The sequence below is a fragment of the Manacus candei genome, unplaced genomic scaffold (assembly GCF_025592945.1).
Source record: "Manacus candei isolate 608988 ecotype Guabito, Panama unplaced genomic scaffold, ASM2559294v1 h1tg000084l, whole genome shotgun sequence".
NCBI classification, from domain to species: domain Eukaryota; kingdom Metazoa; phylum Chordata; class Aves; order Passeriformes; family Pipridae; genus Manacus; species Manacus candei.
Window position 1 is genome coordinate 4,759,678 of NW_026138132.1, and position 19,148 is coordinate 4,778,825.

The 19,148-nt window shown below is 50.0% G+C and overlaps 1 protein-coding gene across 12 annotated transcripts in view; it reads right to left on the reverse strand.

Moving 5' to 3' along the window:
* AAK1 (AP2 associated kinase 1) overlaps window positions 1-19,148 on the reverse strand; it is an 83,708-nt gene that overhangs the window by 52,434 nt on the left and 12,126 nt on the right. For all 12 annotated transcript variants that reach the window (XM_051812044.1, XM_051812046.1, XM_051812055.1 and 9 more), the window contains exons 3-5: window positions 5,441-5,559; window positions 3,388-3,496; window positions 634-776 (exon numbers count right to left, since the gene is read on the reverse strand). In XM_051812044.1, coding sequence (XP_051668004.1) covers window positions 634-776; window positions 3,388-3,496; window positions 5,441-5,559 — 371 coding nt within the window. The remainder of the gene's footprint in view (window positions 1-633; window positions 777-3,387; window positions 3,497-5,440; window positions 5,560-19,148) is intronic.

Consider the following 19,148-nt stretch of genomic DNA (forward strand, 5'->3'; position numbering starts at 1 on the left):
TCCAATAGAGAGGTGTATTCATGCCCACTTTTCCTCATTACTAACGAGGGAAGCACAGCACTGGCACTGGCGTAGGCAGCAGGCAGACAGTGAGGATCACAGAATCACAGAATGTGCTGAGTTGGAAGGAACCCACAAGGATCATCCAGTCCAACCCTCAGCCCTGCACAGGCCCATCCCCAAGAGTCACCCCCTGTGCCCCAGAGGATCAGCCAAACCCTCCCTGAGCTCTGGCAGCCTTGGGGCTGTGCCCACTGCCCTGGGGAGCCTGGGCAGTGCCCAACCACCCTCTGGGGGAAGAACCTTGTCCTGAGATCCAACCTGAGTCTGCCCTGACACAGCTCCAGCCATTCCCTGGGTGCTGTCACTGGTCCCCCAGAGCAGAGCTCAGTCCCTGCCCCTCCTTAGGGAGTTGGAACTGCACTGAGGTCTCCCCTCAGTCCCCTCTTCTCCAGCTGAACACACCAAGTGCCCTCAGTGTTCTCACACAGCTTCAAATCAAGGTCCTTCCCCATCCTCGTTGCCTCCTTTGGCCACTCTCTAAGGGCTTAACATCTTCCTTATATCCCAAACTGCCCCCACATCCCGGGTTATTCCGACATTCCCTGCTGGCCCCTGGAGCACAGAGCTCACCTTCAGGTCCCTGTGGATGATGGGAGTCTTGCACTGGTGCAGCCTGGCCACGGCCTCACAGGTGTCGCAGAAGATCTGCAGGACCTCGCTCTCGGAGAAGCCGGTCTGCAGGCGCTGGTTCATCAGGTTCACCACCTGCCCTCCTGCACAAACAGCACACAGGGTGAGCTCCCATCACACAGGCACAGGGTAAGCTGGGACAAACAGGCACACGGGGTGAGCTCAGACAAACAGCACACGGGGTGAGCTGGGACAAACAGGCACACGGGGTGAGCTGGGACAAACAGGCACACAGGGTGAGCTGGGACAAACAGGCACACGGGGTGAGCTGGGACAAACAGGCACACGGGGTGAGCTCCCATCAAACAGGCACACAGGGTGAGCTCAGACAAACAGGCACAGGGTGAGCTGGGACAAACAGGCACACGGGGTGAGCTCCCATCAAACAGGCACACAGGGTGAGCTCCCATCAAACAGGCACACGGGGTGAGCTCCCATCAAACAGGCACACAGGGTGAGCTCCCATCAAACAGGCACACAGGGTGAGCTCCCATCAAACAGGCACACGGGGTGAGCTGGGACAAACAGGCACACGGGGTGAGCTGGGACAAACAGGCACACAGGGTGAGCTCAGACAAACAGGCACACGAGGTGAGCCCCAGTGCCCCAGACACCCTTGTCCTGCTCTGCTCCCCACACTGGGGCTCTGCAGGTGGCACATGAGGAGCTCATGAGTTCAAATTAAGCTCATAACAAACCTTCCCCAGTGGCTTTTTGCAGTCTGCTTACTCAGCTTGTTTTGTTCTCATCTCCTCCCTTAAATCCCAGGGTTTGCATAACGTGGGCAGGTGCTACAGCTCACCTGGGCAGGTGTTACAGCTCACCTGGGCTCCAGGCAGAGCTTCCAGAGCATCACACCAGCTCCCACAGCCCACCCTCCCCTGGCTGTGTCAGTATAACTCAAGTTATACTGACTAAGCCACATAATTTTCTCTTTTTCTTCCGAGTAAGACTTATTTTGTCCAACTAGAGGAATAAAAGGTTGAATCTGGGGCATCCACAGCCCACAGATTAGCTTGCCACATGTAAGCAAGAGGAGGGAGGGAAGGAGACACTCAGAAAACCCACACACTCAGTGGCTTGGCTGAAGTTGTCAACTGGCAAAGAAATTAAAAATCCATCTGTAACAAGGGAAACTCCAGACAAACAAAACCAAGTTTTCATGAACGAGTCCTGAATTGGCCTCAACTTTGAGGTTTTGTTGCTGTCAAGGCCTTTCCAAAACAATCCAGAGGTTCTTTCCCTCTCAAAATGCCCCATATAGACAAACTCCCTTCTGAGGCTTTGGCCAAGCAGAACTGTATCACTCCACATCACAAGTGTCGGAAAACTTCCATGGTAGGAAAGAAAAACTCAGTTTAATAAATAGTACAGCTGTGAACATTTTACACTCAAAGTGAGTGTGGTTCTGCACACAAAGACACTGATTTGGTTTGGAAACCGTTTGCCACAAAAGGAAAATCCATGTGTAACAACCATTCCAGTCTGAGTGCTGCAGACAGAGGCAGGCCTGTGCTCAGCAGAGCATCTGGCAAGAGCAAGCCACGTCAGAAATGCCATCTTGCAGCTCTCCTCCTTTCAGATGGAAGGAAACTCCTTAGAAAGATGGATTTTACTTATCAGCCCCAGCCTTGGCCAATGCAGCTGGAGGAAGTGCCTGTGAGTCGCTCAGTTTGCAGTTCCCCCCACGGTGGGCTCTGCACATGGAGCTGGGCAGGGATCCCCTGGCACTGCCAGGCCCACTGACCACACTATTCCTTGGGAGAGTTAGGTTTGAGCTTACAAAGAGCTTACTGAATGATTCCTTCAGCCAAACTACACAGTAGGGTCTTCCTTTCAGCACCAAACAAACCCAGTGCAAGGCACTCAAGATTCCTGCATGACCCAAAGCAGCAAAGAGGACATGGCAGAACAGAAACCTGCACTGCTCATGTTTAAAGGCATTTTAACATCTAGATGCCCTTGCTGCAATGCACTCAGCTTCAGTCAAAAGCCAGACAGGCCCAAAAATACTTATTTGCATTGACTGCCACCATCCAAACCAGCCACAGACTTCTGAGGTCACCTGGCCAAAACATTATTTTTGCTAAATGCTCTTCCTGAGAGAGGCACCTGAGCCCAGCACACACGTCATGTTCCAAGCACCACATCCCAGCCACAAAGATCAAAGCTTTGGGACGGCTGGAAGAGCCTGTCTGGCTACAGAAAGCCAAGCAAAAAGGTCAGAGGTAAGAGGAATGCTTTTTGGCTTCACATTATCCATGTCACACTTCTTCCAGAACAACCCTCAGTCAGGCTGAAATGGAACAAAGCTTGCAATGCAACATAAAGAGAAGAAAAATTTCATTCCACAGTCTGGGAGCTTTAGAAGAGCCACTTCTTGTGTGGACCAGCCTACAGACAACAGCAACATGTACTTTAGGGTTCTCCTTCACAATGGAAAGGATCCAGGCCTACCCTGGGCAGGAGTAAAGGTGGTACCAATCCCACGAGTAGAGTCCCCACAGCCTCACATGTCAGTCCACTTCTCCACCCCCAGTTCTGGCTTTGCTTTGTTCAGAACAGCTTCCTGGCAGCCAAGAAAGGGCCAGGCCTAGGAACAGCTTTTATTTTTGAAGGAAGATGCTGTGCAAGTTCCCTGCAGGCACTGAAGGAGCAGCCCACCCATGGCCAGCACGCCAAGCCCACACTCACCCCGACAGAAGTCCATGAGGATCAGCACCTCCCACACGTCCCCGCTGCTCACGGAGTTGATGCTGGAGTCGATGTACCCGACGATGTTCTTGTGGCCAGACAGGTCCCGCTGCAAGGCACAGAAATTCCAGCCATGAGCCAGCCATGCAGGGCAGCAACCTCCTGCTCTGGTTCCTCCACGCTGCACAGGCTCCTGTCACTCTGGGTTAATCACAACGCAGAGCCTGAACAAACCTGAGCTCTGTCTCTACCTGTTTTCCTTCCAGAAAGATTTGAGACAAACAGGAGAGAAACAGCCAGCCTGGTGCATTAACCTGTTCAGGACTGGTCCAGATTTTGGCACATCCCCAGGCTAAGCCCCCAGAGCTCCTCCTCTGCACAGGGCAGATGGTGATGGTGGTCATGCAGGACATGTTGTACTTACTTGTCTCGTCTGACAAAAAATATCCCGAATCTTCACTATAAAAATCCACTAAACCAACAAAATAAATCTTAACCTTGCTTTTCAAAGTGCCTTATTTTAAGTAACCCAATGGGTTAAAGCACAGGTTCTCGTATCAATGACTTTTCATAGAATCACAGCCTGGTCTGGGTTGGAAGGGACCTTAAACATCATCCAGTTCCACCCCCCTGCCATGGGGACAACATGCTAAACCTGCAGGGAGAAGTCATTTCTTTGGGACTCCAGCTTCACACACAGGTCAGTCTGATGCTCAGCTTCACCAATAAAGGAAATCAAGGTTCTGCTGGACACATCCTGCTCTGACACTGTAGGGCTGCAAAAACCGAAGTTTAAAATAATTCCTTATTGCAGAAAAGCTGGGAAAGAAGGAATTGTTTCCCTTTAGGACAAAGATGTGCCTAGGATCCAGTCCAGGAGCAAGAGGACCTGCTGAGTAAGAAGGGTCCTCCTCACCCTCACCTTCCAGGCAAGCCACACATTCCAAAGGCACCAAAGACACGGAGACAACAGAAAGCACCAGCAAGTAAAACCCAAGTAAACAAGGTCTGTGAGCACAGCTAAAACCTTTGATGTGAGATCTGATCTCAACTTTTCCCACGGAGCCATGGGGATGACAAACCATGCCCAAAGCTTCATTGTGCTATCACGAACACCAGCACTTCCATTAAAGCTACTTCAAAAATCACACCCAGAATTGCCACAGGTAAGAGTTTCTGATCTGATCATCTACCTCAAACCTGTACCTTATGTGGTAAATTCACAGAATGAGGATTTTATAGATTTTATATTTCCTTCCCCACCTGCAGCTGCTCTAAACATTCATCAATATCTTTGGATACAACTTCAGAAGTGGCACTTCTCATGTTTACCAGGCTGCAAATCTATTTGGATCATCTCCATTTTGTCTTTGTTCAGAGATGCAAAGTTTAAAACAGCTACCCTATCATACAAGTCCTGTATATATATAATCTAGAGAAATATCCCAGAGCTCATTACAGACACTTTCCCATTTCAAAAACCCTGACAGTAACCACCCCACAAACACTGTTTAAATCTCCCAACCCCATCGATGCCAAGATAACCTTCATCCTGCCCCAAAGGAGGAGAAGCTGCTGTGATATAGATTTATCTCAGGATGGGGGTCTGCCATTCCTGCACTGATTGCAGTTCAGACACAGCTACATCAGAACCATCAGCCTTTTCTGATGAGGTCTAACAGGCTGAAGACTTTAGCTCTCAACTGAAGACTGTCAGACTGAATTCCAGCACCCCCAGCCATGCTTGCCTCTTCAGCTCTTCCTTCTCCCATTAAGCCTGTTGACACAGGAGCTTTTTTTCTCCCCCCATTTTCCTGAAACTCCCTGGGTTTTTTAGCTATCAGGTTTTGTTTGGCCACTGGAACATTTGAAATAACTCAATATTAGACTTTCCCGGTCACATAACTCCAGGAGTCGGGTTTTGCTAAGAAGTCAGTTTTGCTAAGAAAATGCAGTTTGTGACCCGATGTTACAGAGGTCAGAGGCAGAAGGTGACCAGGCTCTCCCAGCACTGCACTGCAGTGTGGTGTCCCAGCACAGCCCAGTGACTCACCATGATCTGGATTTCCCTCTTGCAGACCTGCAGGTCGTACTCGTTATTGACGTACATCCTCTTCAGGGCACACTTCACCCCATTGCTCGTCCTCACCAGAAACACTATTGCAAAGCCACCTGTGGGAGACACAAAATCACCCTGTTCATTAACAAAGAAACCTCTTGGTCTTCGCTTCCAACCCCATCCCTGCCTTGGAACAGTCAGGAGAGGGAGGGCACTGAGCAGCTGCCACCACTCCACGGTGGGAGTGCTCCGCCTGTGCTTGGCTCCAGAGCCTCCAGCTCTGCCCAGACAGTTATTTCTGGGAACTAAAAGGGATCCAAGGGGGTAAATCTTCAATCAACGGCAGCAAAGTTAACATTTAACACCTCCATAAAACCACACAGTTACACCGGTTCCTTATCCTGCCACACACTGCTCCATTAACTCCATCATGAGAAGAAAGCTGAAGGACAGCAACACTGCCTTGGACAGAAATCAGAGCTACAGATCACCCACTGAACCACCACAGCCCTAAACTTAAAAGGCTCCCCGACTCTGAAGCATCCAAGTTACATTACAAAGCTGATTTGTGCAAGAAGCAGAAGAAACATCTCCCACACATGGTTTGATGTTTGTGCTCTTAAAAGAGGACAGAAGAACAAGGGACCAAAAGCCACAATTCATTCTGTGGTCATTGCTATTAGTAAAGCCAGGACTCCCAGGATAAATTGACTTGTTTAGGATGAAAGCCTTTCATCTCTGTCAGCACTGCACCCAAACACAGGGTTTGTATTTGTGGTTCTGGCAGACACAGGAAGGTGACTGAGGATGGGGAATAAAGGCATCAGAGTTTCACACATGGCTCCAGAGATCGGAATGAATCAGAACAAAGAGGCCCAGGGATCCAAGGAGCCAGAAGTGCTGCAAGGTGGTAAAAAGGGAGGCACGATGACACTGCTGGTGCCACCACCCAACAGCACCTCATTTGCTCTCTGGTACCTCACACTGCACCACACACTCCAGTTAAGCTGCAGCACTTCTAAAGCATCAGCTCACCAGTGAGTTGTGTGTCAGGGCTGCCGTGGCCTTCAGAAGTCCCACAGCAACGAGGGCAGCAGTTGCACACCACAAAAGGCAACTCACACCCCAAAGAATTCCCCTGTCAAAGTCTGAGCCCGTCGGTGAATCTCGTTCTTCACCAGCTGCCAGAAACCAGCAGACCAACCCCACACACAGTTCCACCAGACATGTTTGTACCTGGTGGTTACTCAGCACCTACAGGAGTTGCCTCCACCATGTGACATGTCACACGTGACAAACAGAAACTAAATCTGAGTAAAACTCAGCGTTAAAACAGGCTGCACGTGACGACTCCACTCTTGCAACCACCAGTGCTTACAAGCTGTTAACCAACCAACCACCACAGCCAGAAGGCCCACTGAAGCTTTCACTAAAACTGGGCTTTATTTTCACTAAGAAAAGACTGAAGAAGAGCAAATGGCCAGATCACACTGCTGTGATCAATGCATGACCCTCTCTGTTATCAAATGGCTCTTCTGACATTACAGCCCATCTGCCAAAACAACACAGGAGGTACAGATGCAAACAACACACCTGTCGGCTCCAGAGCTGCCGACCAGAAACCTCTCTTGGCATGCAACCCCCTGTTTTATACACCACAGTTTGCCACAGGAACTAGAGCAGCATTTCCTAGGAAGCCCCACTGACTTTTAGGAGCAGCCCCAGAGATGTTGCAAAAATATGCAACAGAAGGAGGAGAGGAAAAAAAAAGGGGGGGGAAGGAAAAAAAGCGTAAAGCATCCAGACTTCAACTAAAAGTCTTAAAAACTACACCCCGGCTGCAAAATGGACATTCCCATGGAGAAAACTGGGACATGGCCCTGGGATACAACGTCCCACAGCTGCTTCCAAGCCCTCGGAGCCCTGCGGGGCCTCCCTCCACACTGCTCACATTCAGACCCCAAAATAACCCCGACTCTCTCCCTGAAGCTGCTGCAAGTTGAGGATCTCAAATTACAAGTCGTTTCTAAGAGCTCCTGAACCCGCAGCAGTAGCTTTATTGTTCTCCCCAGCCACATTTGCCTCGTTTTTGGAAGAACAAATCCCCACATCCCACTGGGGATCTTTAGCCCAAAGGGTGGCTGCTGAAAAAAGCAACACAGCACTACTGATTTTAATTCCCCCTCTTATAACCCACAGTGGAGCCAGTAAGAGATAAGGGACCCATAACCAACACAGCTTCCCCAATCCCTACTGTCTTAACATTTTACATTTCCCAAAATCACTGGAGAGATCAGGTTTGGATTCTTTTTTTTCAATTTCTGTACAATACTTCCATCAATCTCAGACACAACCTAGAGAAAACATTAAGAAAAAAAAAGGGGTTTTTTCCAATTTATTACAGCTCAGTCATCATCAAAATTTTTTTGTAATCACAAGACTTTTTTGGGAGGCCTTTTTCCCCAAAAATGAGAAATCAGCAGTGACCTATGAGAAGTCTCCCCTCCTCTCCAGGGGTTCAGTTCTCTTCTCCCAGCTCCTGGTCAGGCCTGCAGGATCCAGGACCTCTGTTTACAGTGCTGTGCTCAGCAAAAGGAAACACGAGCTGAGCAGCAAAAATAGAGCAATTAAACTTTAGGAAAAAAAAAAAGCAGCTCCACTAACCCCAAGAACCTCCTCCTAAATCTTTGCTTCAGCTGGGTGGGACTGGTGCCTCTTCAGACCAACTGCTAATGCCTCATTAGCACAGGTCCTTTTCCTCTATCTGGATCCTGGGCTAATTAACAAAGTCACCTCCAGAGCACCCTCGTTAGAATATGCACATCATGGTATTTGCTTACAAGCCAACTGGCACAGAAAACTACATTCTGTGCAAGGGAGAGCACAGCTAAAGCATCCCAAGAGCTCAGAGGAGAGAGACATTCAGAATATAAAATATATATATATTCAGAATATAAAAAATAAATAAAGTAATAAAAATTAAACTAATGCTTTCTGATACAGGAGTGAAACATCAACACAGACACATGGCCTGGAGCATCTTCCAAATGCAGCAGTGACACAAATACATTCAAGAGGATCTTGCAACATCTGCACTTCTACAAGTCACCCTCGTGCCCTCCTCCCCCTCACCTTTGACTCCTGCAGCTTCAGCTGAGGACACCTCACACCAGCTGTGCACAACCACTGAACCCAGTTGGTTACTTTATTATTAAACTCCCTCTGGCTGCACATTAAAGCAGGACAATTTTGCCCCTGGGAAAAGCAGCAGAGCTCCACCGAGAAACAAGGGCTGATTCCATCAGGGACACAGAGCTTTCCACACAGCGACCCAGAGAAAGGGACTGTGCCAACAGAGAAGCAGAATCTGATGATCCACATCCATTGGGGAGTTTTACTTTCAAACAACTCAAACATCCCCTGGCCCACCTGCCTCAGCTAAAGCAGACCACAACATTCCTTCCCAGGTTTTGATGGTACCCAGGATTTAGTCCAGAAAGGCACAAGAGAATCAAGGATGTCTAACTCCCCTCAGGTGGTCACTCCACATTTAAACCAGAAGGTGTGAAAAATACCACCCAAATTTGAATTTCTCTGCATTTATTACACCTTCCACTGCTAATTGGCTTCAGCACTCCCAGTCTGACATGCAGAGAACGGGGCTGCAAAGAGTAAAACTGCAGGAGGATGAGGGAAGAGGGTAGAGACACTCCTCACACACAAATGGCTCCAGAAATCCAAGATCCAAGTCCATTGGCAGGACACAGGTCAGTCTGAAGGTTACTGAGAACCCTCTCCCACAGCCTGCCCTCCAAAGGAGCATGGGCAGGGCACAGCATTCAGGCTGTCACACATCACACACATTCACAGGAACGGGGCAGGCACAGCCACCTGCCAGAGCACAGCGGGGCCACAGCAGGAATCCTGCTCCCTCCAGGAGTGCTGGGGCCTGCCAGGCCAAGGGCAGAGCTGAAGGTACATCTGCTCACGGGCTGCTCATGCCACAACCACTGTGTACCTGAGGGTCTGAAATGGCAGGGGTGTCCTTGGCACTCCGTGCCCAGACCTGGAGAGATTTCCTGTCAAGTTTTCTGTGCACAGAAGATGATTTGGGAGCTTTGGTCTATCCTCCACCTCCCAAATCCCCCAAATGTCTATTACCAACTGTGCAAAGCAAATGGCACTGGCCCCAAACTGTTGCACTGCAGATAAAAGTTGAACACATTAAGGCTGGAGTGAAGGTGCACATGCAGGTTATTTGAAGCATTTGAAACCTTTTTATGGCAAACTGCAGCCAATACTTCAGATTCAGGCCCAAAGAGCAGCTCAGAAGGAGCTGTGCCCCTGGAGGGAGCTCAGGAGCAGCACTGCTGGGGTCAAGCAGCTGGCATCAAACACAGCTCAGGTTTCCCAGCCAGGTGTGACAGGAGAGGGGCAGCAGGACCCACCAGATGCCTGAAACATTCCCTCAGCAGCATCAGCCAGCCCAGCACAGCCCAGGGAGGGACAGAGCTGTCAAGCACCTGGACTGCAGCCAGCACTGCCTAACCAAGACTTTCTAATGGATTTAAGAGTTCTGCTTCCCCCACCAGCAGCATCACCCAGCAGAGGAGGAGCTGTTCCCCAAAGCTGGTGGATCTATCCCAGGGGTTGCAGGGTAAGGGTGGGAGCACCTGCCTGGTCACTGCCCAGCCCACAGCCAGGCTTTGCTCAGACAAGCACTCAGCACCCTCTGAACTCTGAAAGTCTCTCACAGCACAAGGCTGAAATGAATACCCTCACCTTGGCTTTTAACTTCCTAACAGCTGGGTCACCCTTCCTCCTTGCCCATAACAGATCTACAAACCACCACCTCCTCAGCCTCAAGGACCTTCAGCTTCCAGAGCCTCAGACCACAACCAATTTCTCCCTCCTTACTCCAGTCCAACCCCCAACTTTGCTAAATCTGGGCAAAGCTGAAAGGCAGTAGATGAAAGACAAATGGACAAGCAACGATGCTGAAGCCCTGCCAGATGCACATTACAGGACCATTTACTGGTATTCTCAGAGAAGGCAGGAGCAGGCCAGGAACAGCAGCTCCAAGGGAACAGACATCCTGGGATCTGTGGGACTCCCAGCCTGCCAAGGTCAGCGCAGGAGCCTGAGCTGCCTGGAGTGGAGGCAGATCTTTGTGCCACATGGGGCCAGCAAGGGTGGGTCCCACACAGGCAGAGCTCAGAGGCAAAGTATTCCAGGCACCAGGAACATCCTGGGTCTTTGCTGGTAGAGCCTCTTTTCCAGTGAACATATGGAAAGCAAAAGGCAAGAGATCAGTCCAGGCTTCAGCTGCGAATAAATCCAGAGATTTGCAAGCACCAGAAGGGACAAAAGCAAGAACTAAGCCTGAGTGTCAGCTCAGAGGACAGTTTTCCCCTGCACAAGTGCCTGTGAGTTAAAAGTTCTGAAGGAAATTCAACTCCTTTCTATACCAGCCAGCAGAAGCTGTATTTTAATATTATTCTCATTCTAAGATACAAAAAGATATTTATATGCTCATTCTTAAGACACATTAACACTGTTGAGCAGGCAGCACACGGTCAGTGCTGGGATCACCATCAGCTCAGAGCCAGCACCAGCCACAGCTCTCTGGGGAAACATTTTTTGTGCCTCTTTGGCACTTTAGGCCTGTGTCAACAGCAGGGAAACATGGTTATCATGCTACACACTGCTGGCCTGACTGCTGTTCTTGCTAAAAGGTTTTAGGATAAGCTGAAAAAATACTGGCAAGTTCCAATTATCTCCAGTCAATACAGATGCCAAAGCAATTTTCCATGCAGGTTTGTGTCAGGGCACTGGCCCGTTGCCAGCACTGGTAGTTATGTTTTCAGCCCTTCTGTAATTTCAGCAGGATGCAGAGCTGTTCACAGCCAGGCAAGCACTGCTAAACTAGGTAAGAGCAGCTGCCCAGGGCTGCACGTGATCCCCCCGAGCTGCTCCAAGGTAAGGAGATAGCACAGGGCTCAGTTGAAGGGATTCACGTGGATTGCACGTCTGGAATCCTCCTGCACCCAGCAATGCTGACCTGCAATCACCCACAGCATTGCTGTTCCACGGAATCTGCACTAAGTGGTGTTATGGTGAGGAAGAGCACAGACAAATGGGTTGCTTCTTCCATCACCCTGTTGTGACAAGCTCCTCTAGAGGTGCCTTCCACCAGGGATCCCATAAATCAGCCAAGCCCAGTAAGTGCTGCCTCTGCAACTGTAGTGTGAACAGCACAAACCTCATCCTCCATGGACACCCCTCATCCTCCATGGACACTCCTCATCCTCCATGGACACCCCTCATCCTCCATGGACACATCCCATCCTCCATGGACACCCCCCATCCTCCATGGACACCCCTCATCCTCCATGGACACCCCTCATCCTCCATGGACACTCCTCATCCTCCATGGACACTCCTCATCCTCCATGGACACATCCCATCCTCCATGGAAACATCCCATCCTCCATGGACACCCCTCATCCTCCATGGACACCCCCCATCCTCCATGGACACCCCTCATCCTCCATGGACACATCCCATCCTCCATGGACACCCCTCATCCTCCATGGACACATCCCATCCTCCATGGACACCCCTCACCCTCCATGGACACCCCTCATCCTCCATGGACACCCCTCATCCTCCATGGACACCCCTCACCCTCCATGGACACATCCCATCCTCCATGGACACCCTTCACCCTCCACGGACACCCCTCACCCTCCACGGACACCCCTCACCCTCCATGGACACATGGACACACCTGCTCCTTCTGGGATGGCATGCTGGGGGTGGTAAGGGAACCACCTGAGAACCCCCTTCCTACCACCACAAATGTGCCATCACCACCACCTCCTCAGCCCCGCTCCACATCTTCACCCCCTCAGGTAACTCAAACACAGCATTCCTGCAGGCATGTGTTGTGCCTGCCAGACAGACCCTGTTTGCAGAGAATCACAGAATATCCTCAGTTGGAAGGGACCCACAAGGACCCAAGTCCAACCCCCAGCCCTGCCCAGGACAGCACAAGAATCCCACCACGCTTTGTCCATGCTGGGCCAAAATAAAGCAAGTTCAGCTGGAGCTAGGCAGTGTTTGAAGCCCCAACTCAAGAGACCACTTCACCTGAGTTAATCATAGTCCAGGAGCAGGGCTGGACTCTGCCCTGTGCACACAGAGAAAAGGAGGTTGGACTTCACAGGATCTGCAGAAGCAAAGGCCACCAGTGCTCCCAGAACACATTCCTGTGTTCCCCACCTCTGCTGGTCCCCTGCTAGAGACAGCAGGTACGCCAACAAACAGGTACAGCCTCATCCAAAGGCAATTAGGCAAAGCTCCCTCTAAAATCCTGCTCAGTGTACCTCCAGAGACACCAAGTGCTGTTTGCACAGGAGCAAAGGAGACACAGCACGATGATCTCCCAGCTGCACGTCCGAGCTCGGCAAGAGCAGCTACAAAAACATCTCCATGGATATGTCTTCCCTCTGCAAACATTTTCAAGGTTTGTCTCCAATCACATCCCTCATTTTTTTCCAGGGCTGTGCTGAATAACCCAAAAGCTGTTGGGTTTGAGGAGGAATTGCTCCCCTTTTCAGTTAAGTCAGTCAGATCATCAGCCTTGAAACTGTCTAATCATCAATTCCCACTTTCAAAATTAAATAAGGAATCAGTGTTTCATTTTGAATTTTCTCCATCACCCTTCTACAAGCAAATTAACAATACCTGGAATTACCACAGCTGCTGATAAACACTGTGAATGCCACTAAAAACTTTATTCTTCAGGGGTGAAATTCTTTTCTGAGCTGGACAAACAGTGCCTGTGGTTTTCCACGGAATTGGTCCCAGTTTGCTGTGTTTTAGCTCCATCTCATCCCCCTCCAGACTCTTGTGCAGAGAGCCCACTGTGCCCCAGCCCTGCAGCTGAGGGGACAAGCCAAGTGCTGTTCAGATGTCCCCAAAAGAGCCCCGGGAACGCTCAGCCTCCAGGGAGGGCCGGTGAGGCACTCTGAGCTCTGGCTGTGCCAGCAGGCACTTCAAATTAAGTGTTCTGCTGAGCCAGGCACAAAGCCACTCCTCAGCTGCACAGTTCCAATACTCACTGATCCTTATCCACCAAGAATTATGTCATGTTTTGCTTTATCTCACAAGCCAGAAGAACTTCCTTAGCATTTACCTTCCTAAGTACAAGGGGCAGGCTCACTCAGGTTTGTTTGTTCCCCCCACAACCAGGATGCTGTGAGCCAGTTACAGGAAAATCACAGCGATTCCCTTGCATGGGGTGTTTCCAGCTCACCCTTCCCAAAGCTTTACTAAAACACAGTAATTCATTTTCCCCCCCAGACATGGCCACAGCCAGCTGAGACACCGACACTGCCTGTTCCCTATCACTGGACACCATCCTCTCACAACACCAGCACCATTTGCTCTCTGCTGCTGTCCCAAGGAAGCCCATCCTGCACCTCTGACACCTCTAACTGGACTAACACACAGTCATTTAACAAAAGTAGGAGTTTTTTCCTAGTTCTGTATATAGTCACTCCTTCCAACCCAAACCATGCTATGATGCAATTTTTGATCCTAAAGTAGCAACATTTTGGGGCATCTTTAGCAGGGACACAGATGGCTACAGCAAACCTTAGCTCTGGAGTCACTCACAAAGCAGAGTCACCACAAAGAAGAAAGGCCAAGGAAAACACTTTGGCCCAAGTTGAGCAATGCAATCATCTGTAATTACTTCAGCCAGCGTTCACAGAGCTCTGCAGGCACACCAGGGAAAAGCACTTCGTGTGCCAGTGCTGTTCTCCCACAGCCCTCCAGGCCAGCTTTCAACAGGGGTGAAGGAATAACCCAGGCTTGGCTCCCCCAGCTGTAAACCCAGGCTGGAGGTGGACAAGTGACTCATCTGTAGGACAGGGGAGAGCACCGAGGGGCCCTGGGATCCTGCCCTGGAGCAACTGGGGCTGCTGAGCTGCAGAGACCTCCAAACAACCTTCCTGGGACTGCTGGGAAGTGTTACTGGGCACCACACCACGAGTCTGGAGAGACTCACCCAGCAGCTCCTAAAAAAGCACCAGACTGTCCCAAAAGCAGCAGTAACAGGAAGGAAAGCAAAGGGCCACAGTCATGTACTGATCACGTCTCTGGGATGAGCTGGTGTGACCCCCCCAGGTCTGCTGGTTAGTTTTGATATGGGCCTTTGATTTTCCCTACAGCTCCCCCAGCCAGCTATGATGGCAGTAGGATCCCAGGGCTATTTTTGTGGCTATTCATCTGCACCAATATATTCTTTCTGCTGTCTTTTATTCCACTCTTCCACTGCCCAGCAGGAGGGTATTGCTGCACATACCTGCTGAAAACACACCATCTCAAATCCCATTTTCCCCCTTTGGATGCCACTTCTCCATCACTGCTGAGCTATTTGTTTTCAGGATGGCATATTTCACCCCAAATTAAGTTTTCTGTTCCAGCATTATTCCTTTTTATTACCAAGTGTGCCCACAAACTGGGAGCAGCACTGAGAGGTGTTCTGCTGTGATACATGACAAGGAATTAGAAGGATCAGGATCACTGCACATTGCTTTTTCTGCTTTATGAAGCATCTACAACACCTTTAAAGTCACAGAGCGTCAGCATTAACACCTTTAAAAAAAATACAACTCGTTTTGTTTTTAAAGTGGTTTGAGGTGTAATTAAGAAGCCACAGTAAGAGGCAGGGCTGTAATAGCCAGGGTCATAAAAATATCAAAGGAAGCAAAGACAACACTGGTACAATCTATGATTTACTGAGCTCAACCTGGAACGTTATCTCTGCTCCCACTTCCTTCAGATGGAGACAGCCAGAAACACCAGCAATTTGCAAATTAATTTCTCTGTTCTTCAAGTCATGGTCTTAAAATGGTGCTACTAGGGTGGGAAAACCTGTGATTAACAAACAAGGCAAAAAACTGAGAACCTGACTAAAGAACACGTGGGTCAGTGTGACAGCACAGCACTCACTGACAGCAGCAGCACAAGCACAGGCCCTGCTCACACAGCTCAGCCAGAGAGCTGCTCTGCTCACAGGAGCTCTGCAGCCTGTCCCCAGGAAGCAAATCCATGCTGGAAGGGCACCTTGGGGTGTCCAAGTGCAGAACAGACCCTCAAACCACAACATCCATAGTAAGAGAGAGGAGCAAGTCACCCCACCAGGATGGGACCGAAGGTTCACCTCTCATTCCACTTTGGGTACAGTACAACAGGTTACCCAGAGGAAGCAGCACTTTGTAGAGGTTTTCCAGCACTGTCAGGTGTCACAAAGGGCCCTCCCTGTGGCCACCAATCCAGTCTGGAAATGAACATTAGATCTGCTGTTCCCAAGCTTGCTGTGGTCTGGTGAGGGATTAATCACTGACACAGCCAGAGAGTATTTCCTACCCCTCTGTTTCTGGCAGGCAGGAGGGGGTTGGCTGCTCCTCTGACCCTGCAGGTCAAGGGGCACTGCAGTGTTCCCAGAGAGAAGATACCAGACCCGCTGCAGTCCAACAGACCCTGCAGGATCACCAGCAGGATCTCTGGTACTGAACTCCTTTCTCATGCTCATCTTCCCCCAAGCAGCATCCCAAAGGTGAGCACTCAGGGCCTTCAACCTTCCCTCCCTCTCCCCAGTGGTTGTACAACTTTATGACTAACACAAAATCTGCATAAAAAAGCAGATTCTATTCCTGCCCCGGCGGATTGAAAGGAGGTAAGTTGAGTATGCCAGGAGGAGAGGACAGAGGGAGGCTTTCCCCAGCCTCATTTCACCCTCTCCAGGCTCTCTGAGCCACACAGGCCACGCTGGAAGTGTCACCACATCATCTTGGCACAGGATTTCACCTGACTCGGCCTCTCGCTTACAGGCACGACTGACACTGCCCCAGTCACTCCCAGCACATCTTTCACCCTCTGCTCACTCTCTCTACATGCTCTTGGGCAGTTTATTCCTGGGGTGTTGTCACCCTGTCACCACCACAGTGTCACCAAACTCTCCACTGACTTGATTTCAACCCCAAATTCTTACCCTACACGCCACAGACATCAACAAGCTAAAACCAGTCCCTTCTCCAGCCCTCTTCTGGGTATCTGGAGGGATGCTATCCAGTCTTTTCCAGATCCCCCAGCACAAAGACTAGAGGGACTTGGAGCAGTGGTGGTTGTACTGATGTTCTCCTTTGTGTGTGCATTTTGCTGGTTTAGTACTACACGTTGGAATGACACGACACTTGGGGTTTGGGATTTAATTAGTGCCTATGACTCACTCTCCCACCCAATTCCATAATCCTCTGGTTGCATTTGGGTACTGATATGTTATTTTATATCCATATAAGTGAAGATTATTCACCCTCAAGTTGCACGCACAGAGAACACCGAGCCTGTCCTGGAGGCTGCATCGTGTCTCAGGAACACACGGACATCACCAGGGCTTGCTTCCCATGATCCAGGCCCCAAAATTGGGCTGTTCTTCACCCAGGCTGTGCCAACAGCCTGCAGGCTGATGCACAAAGCAGTGACAGAGGAGCTCAGCCACAGGCTCACACACAGACCCACAGGTGCCACTGGGACCTGCAGGACTCGGCAGGTGGCAATGGGGACAGAGGTGACACAGGACACACCACACAGACAACAGCAGCAGGTTCTGCACAGCCAGGAGGGCCTGACTGTGCATCTCCCGCTCTTACTACACCCAGATGTCTCTAAACAGCGTGTGTGTTTGTGTACATGTGTGTTATAAACCAGAGGCCAGCTCTGAACAAGAACAAAACAAACCCTCGTCCCCGGCCAGCAGCTGAGAGCAGCAGATAACAACACTCAACTAAACAGGGCCTCCCTCAGCCCAGATCTTCTACCTCAAAGGAAATAACAAGCTTTACTTCCTTGGTTTTTGCTGTATTTTTTTAAGTCACTTGACTTATCTAAAGCATAACAGTGCCAAGTTTAAGGGACTGCTTCAATCTAAAGGCCTGTCCCAGCACCTCCCAGAGCAGGATTTGAAGCAACTCTCCATGTCAGGAACACAACCCACTCATCTCTGCAGAGTACACAGCGGGGTCCTCTGGGCAGTCCTGAAGAGGGTCTCCTTCAGCTCAGGGTTCTAAACTACCAAGACATAAGTCCTTACAGTCCATACAGGCCTAAAAGCTACAAAACAAATGAGATTACAGAAAACAAAGTACCACAAACCACCTTTCACGCACAGGAGCAGTCCCTGGGAAGCTCCCTGTGCTCATTTCCAAGAGGAAAGGTCCAGCTCTCAGTGTCTGACCTCCCCATATTCACCTGTGCAGGGAGAGAAACACCACTAAACCAAAAATCAGTGCAGCTCCTGGGTGGTTCACTGAGCTTTCAGTTGTGGGTTCATCTGTTCCTCTAGGCTGTTTCCACTGCCCCTAAACAGCACTTTAACAGGCTGCATCCTGGAGTGGAGATAAAACTGCTCTGGGAAACTTATCAAATCAGATCTTGAGACATCAACCACCATTTAAATAGTCTGAACATTTAAGAGTTATCTTGAGGGCAAAGAAAAAAGGCAAACCACTAAGTCCAGCTGGAAGAGCTTTGCCTGTGTAAGGAGCAATGGTCACAGTCACTCATGTTGCAACCCTGTCCTGCACATTTAAAGTGGCTGTAGGAGGGAATCAGAGCTCCAGAGCTGCAGGGAAGTAGATGGCAGCTGGATAAAGCATAAAGGACACCCAGTATTTCATGACAGGAAACCTGAAACGGGCACAGTATCAGGAGAATCAGCTGAAACCTGCATCTCCCCAGACGGAAAATTAGCTAAGAAGGTATTTTTGCAACCAGATCAGGAATTTCACAGTGATCATACTCAAAGATTATAACAGTGACAACTGTAAAAAGTCAGGAGAGCTCAGAGCTAAACTGAATTTACAGGAAATGCAGCTCCTATTTTATAAATGTTTCTAATGATATTTTAGTTCAAGAAACTATACAAGGGATACAGGTACAGGTTGTGTGTCAAGCCAGCCAAGGAGAGCATCCCTCTGGCATAGGACAAAGTCTTGAAGAATATTCAAGCTTTGCTGGGCAAATCACCAGCTCCCCTTCCCTCCTTGCAGAGCATGTTCACAGCTCACTTCCTCCTAGCAAAGGCTGGGGCTTCCCAGGCTTCATCCCTGTCAGAGGAAAGCAGTGCTGGGGAATCAGGGTGGAGTCTGTGCTCACCTGGTCCATATTCATATCAACTCTGAGCAGAGGAGGTCATAAACTCACTGTTCAACACAGTCTGTGGCAGAGAGACACACGTGCAGCCCTTCAGCCCCAGAGGTCTCAAAGTTTAGGCAAGAGGCTCCACGCTCTCCCCCAGTAATAACCATTTTAAGCAGCAAGAAGTTCTCCATGGAGCTCACATCAGAGCTGGAAAGAATGTGATCTCCACAAAGTGAATTTGCACACTAGCAATGCAGTTTCCCTGTTCTCTTGGCTCAGAAGCAGAGCACAGAGGAGTCTCCCTGGCTGGCCAGCAGCAGTCCCTCAGCAGCCCCATGCTCAGTGAGCTCCCCGGGCACCGGGAGCCTGGCATCTGCGCCAGCCTGGTGCCCCACACAAAAGGCAACTGGGATTTAATGGGAGGGGGGGAAGAAAAAGGGGAAAAAACCAAGCAACCAGCTACAAAGATTCCTCCAGAGTGCATTGGACA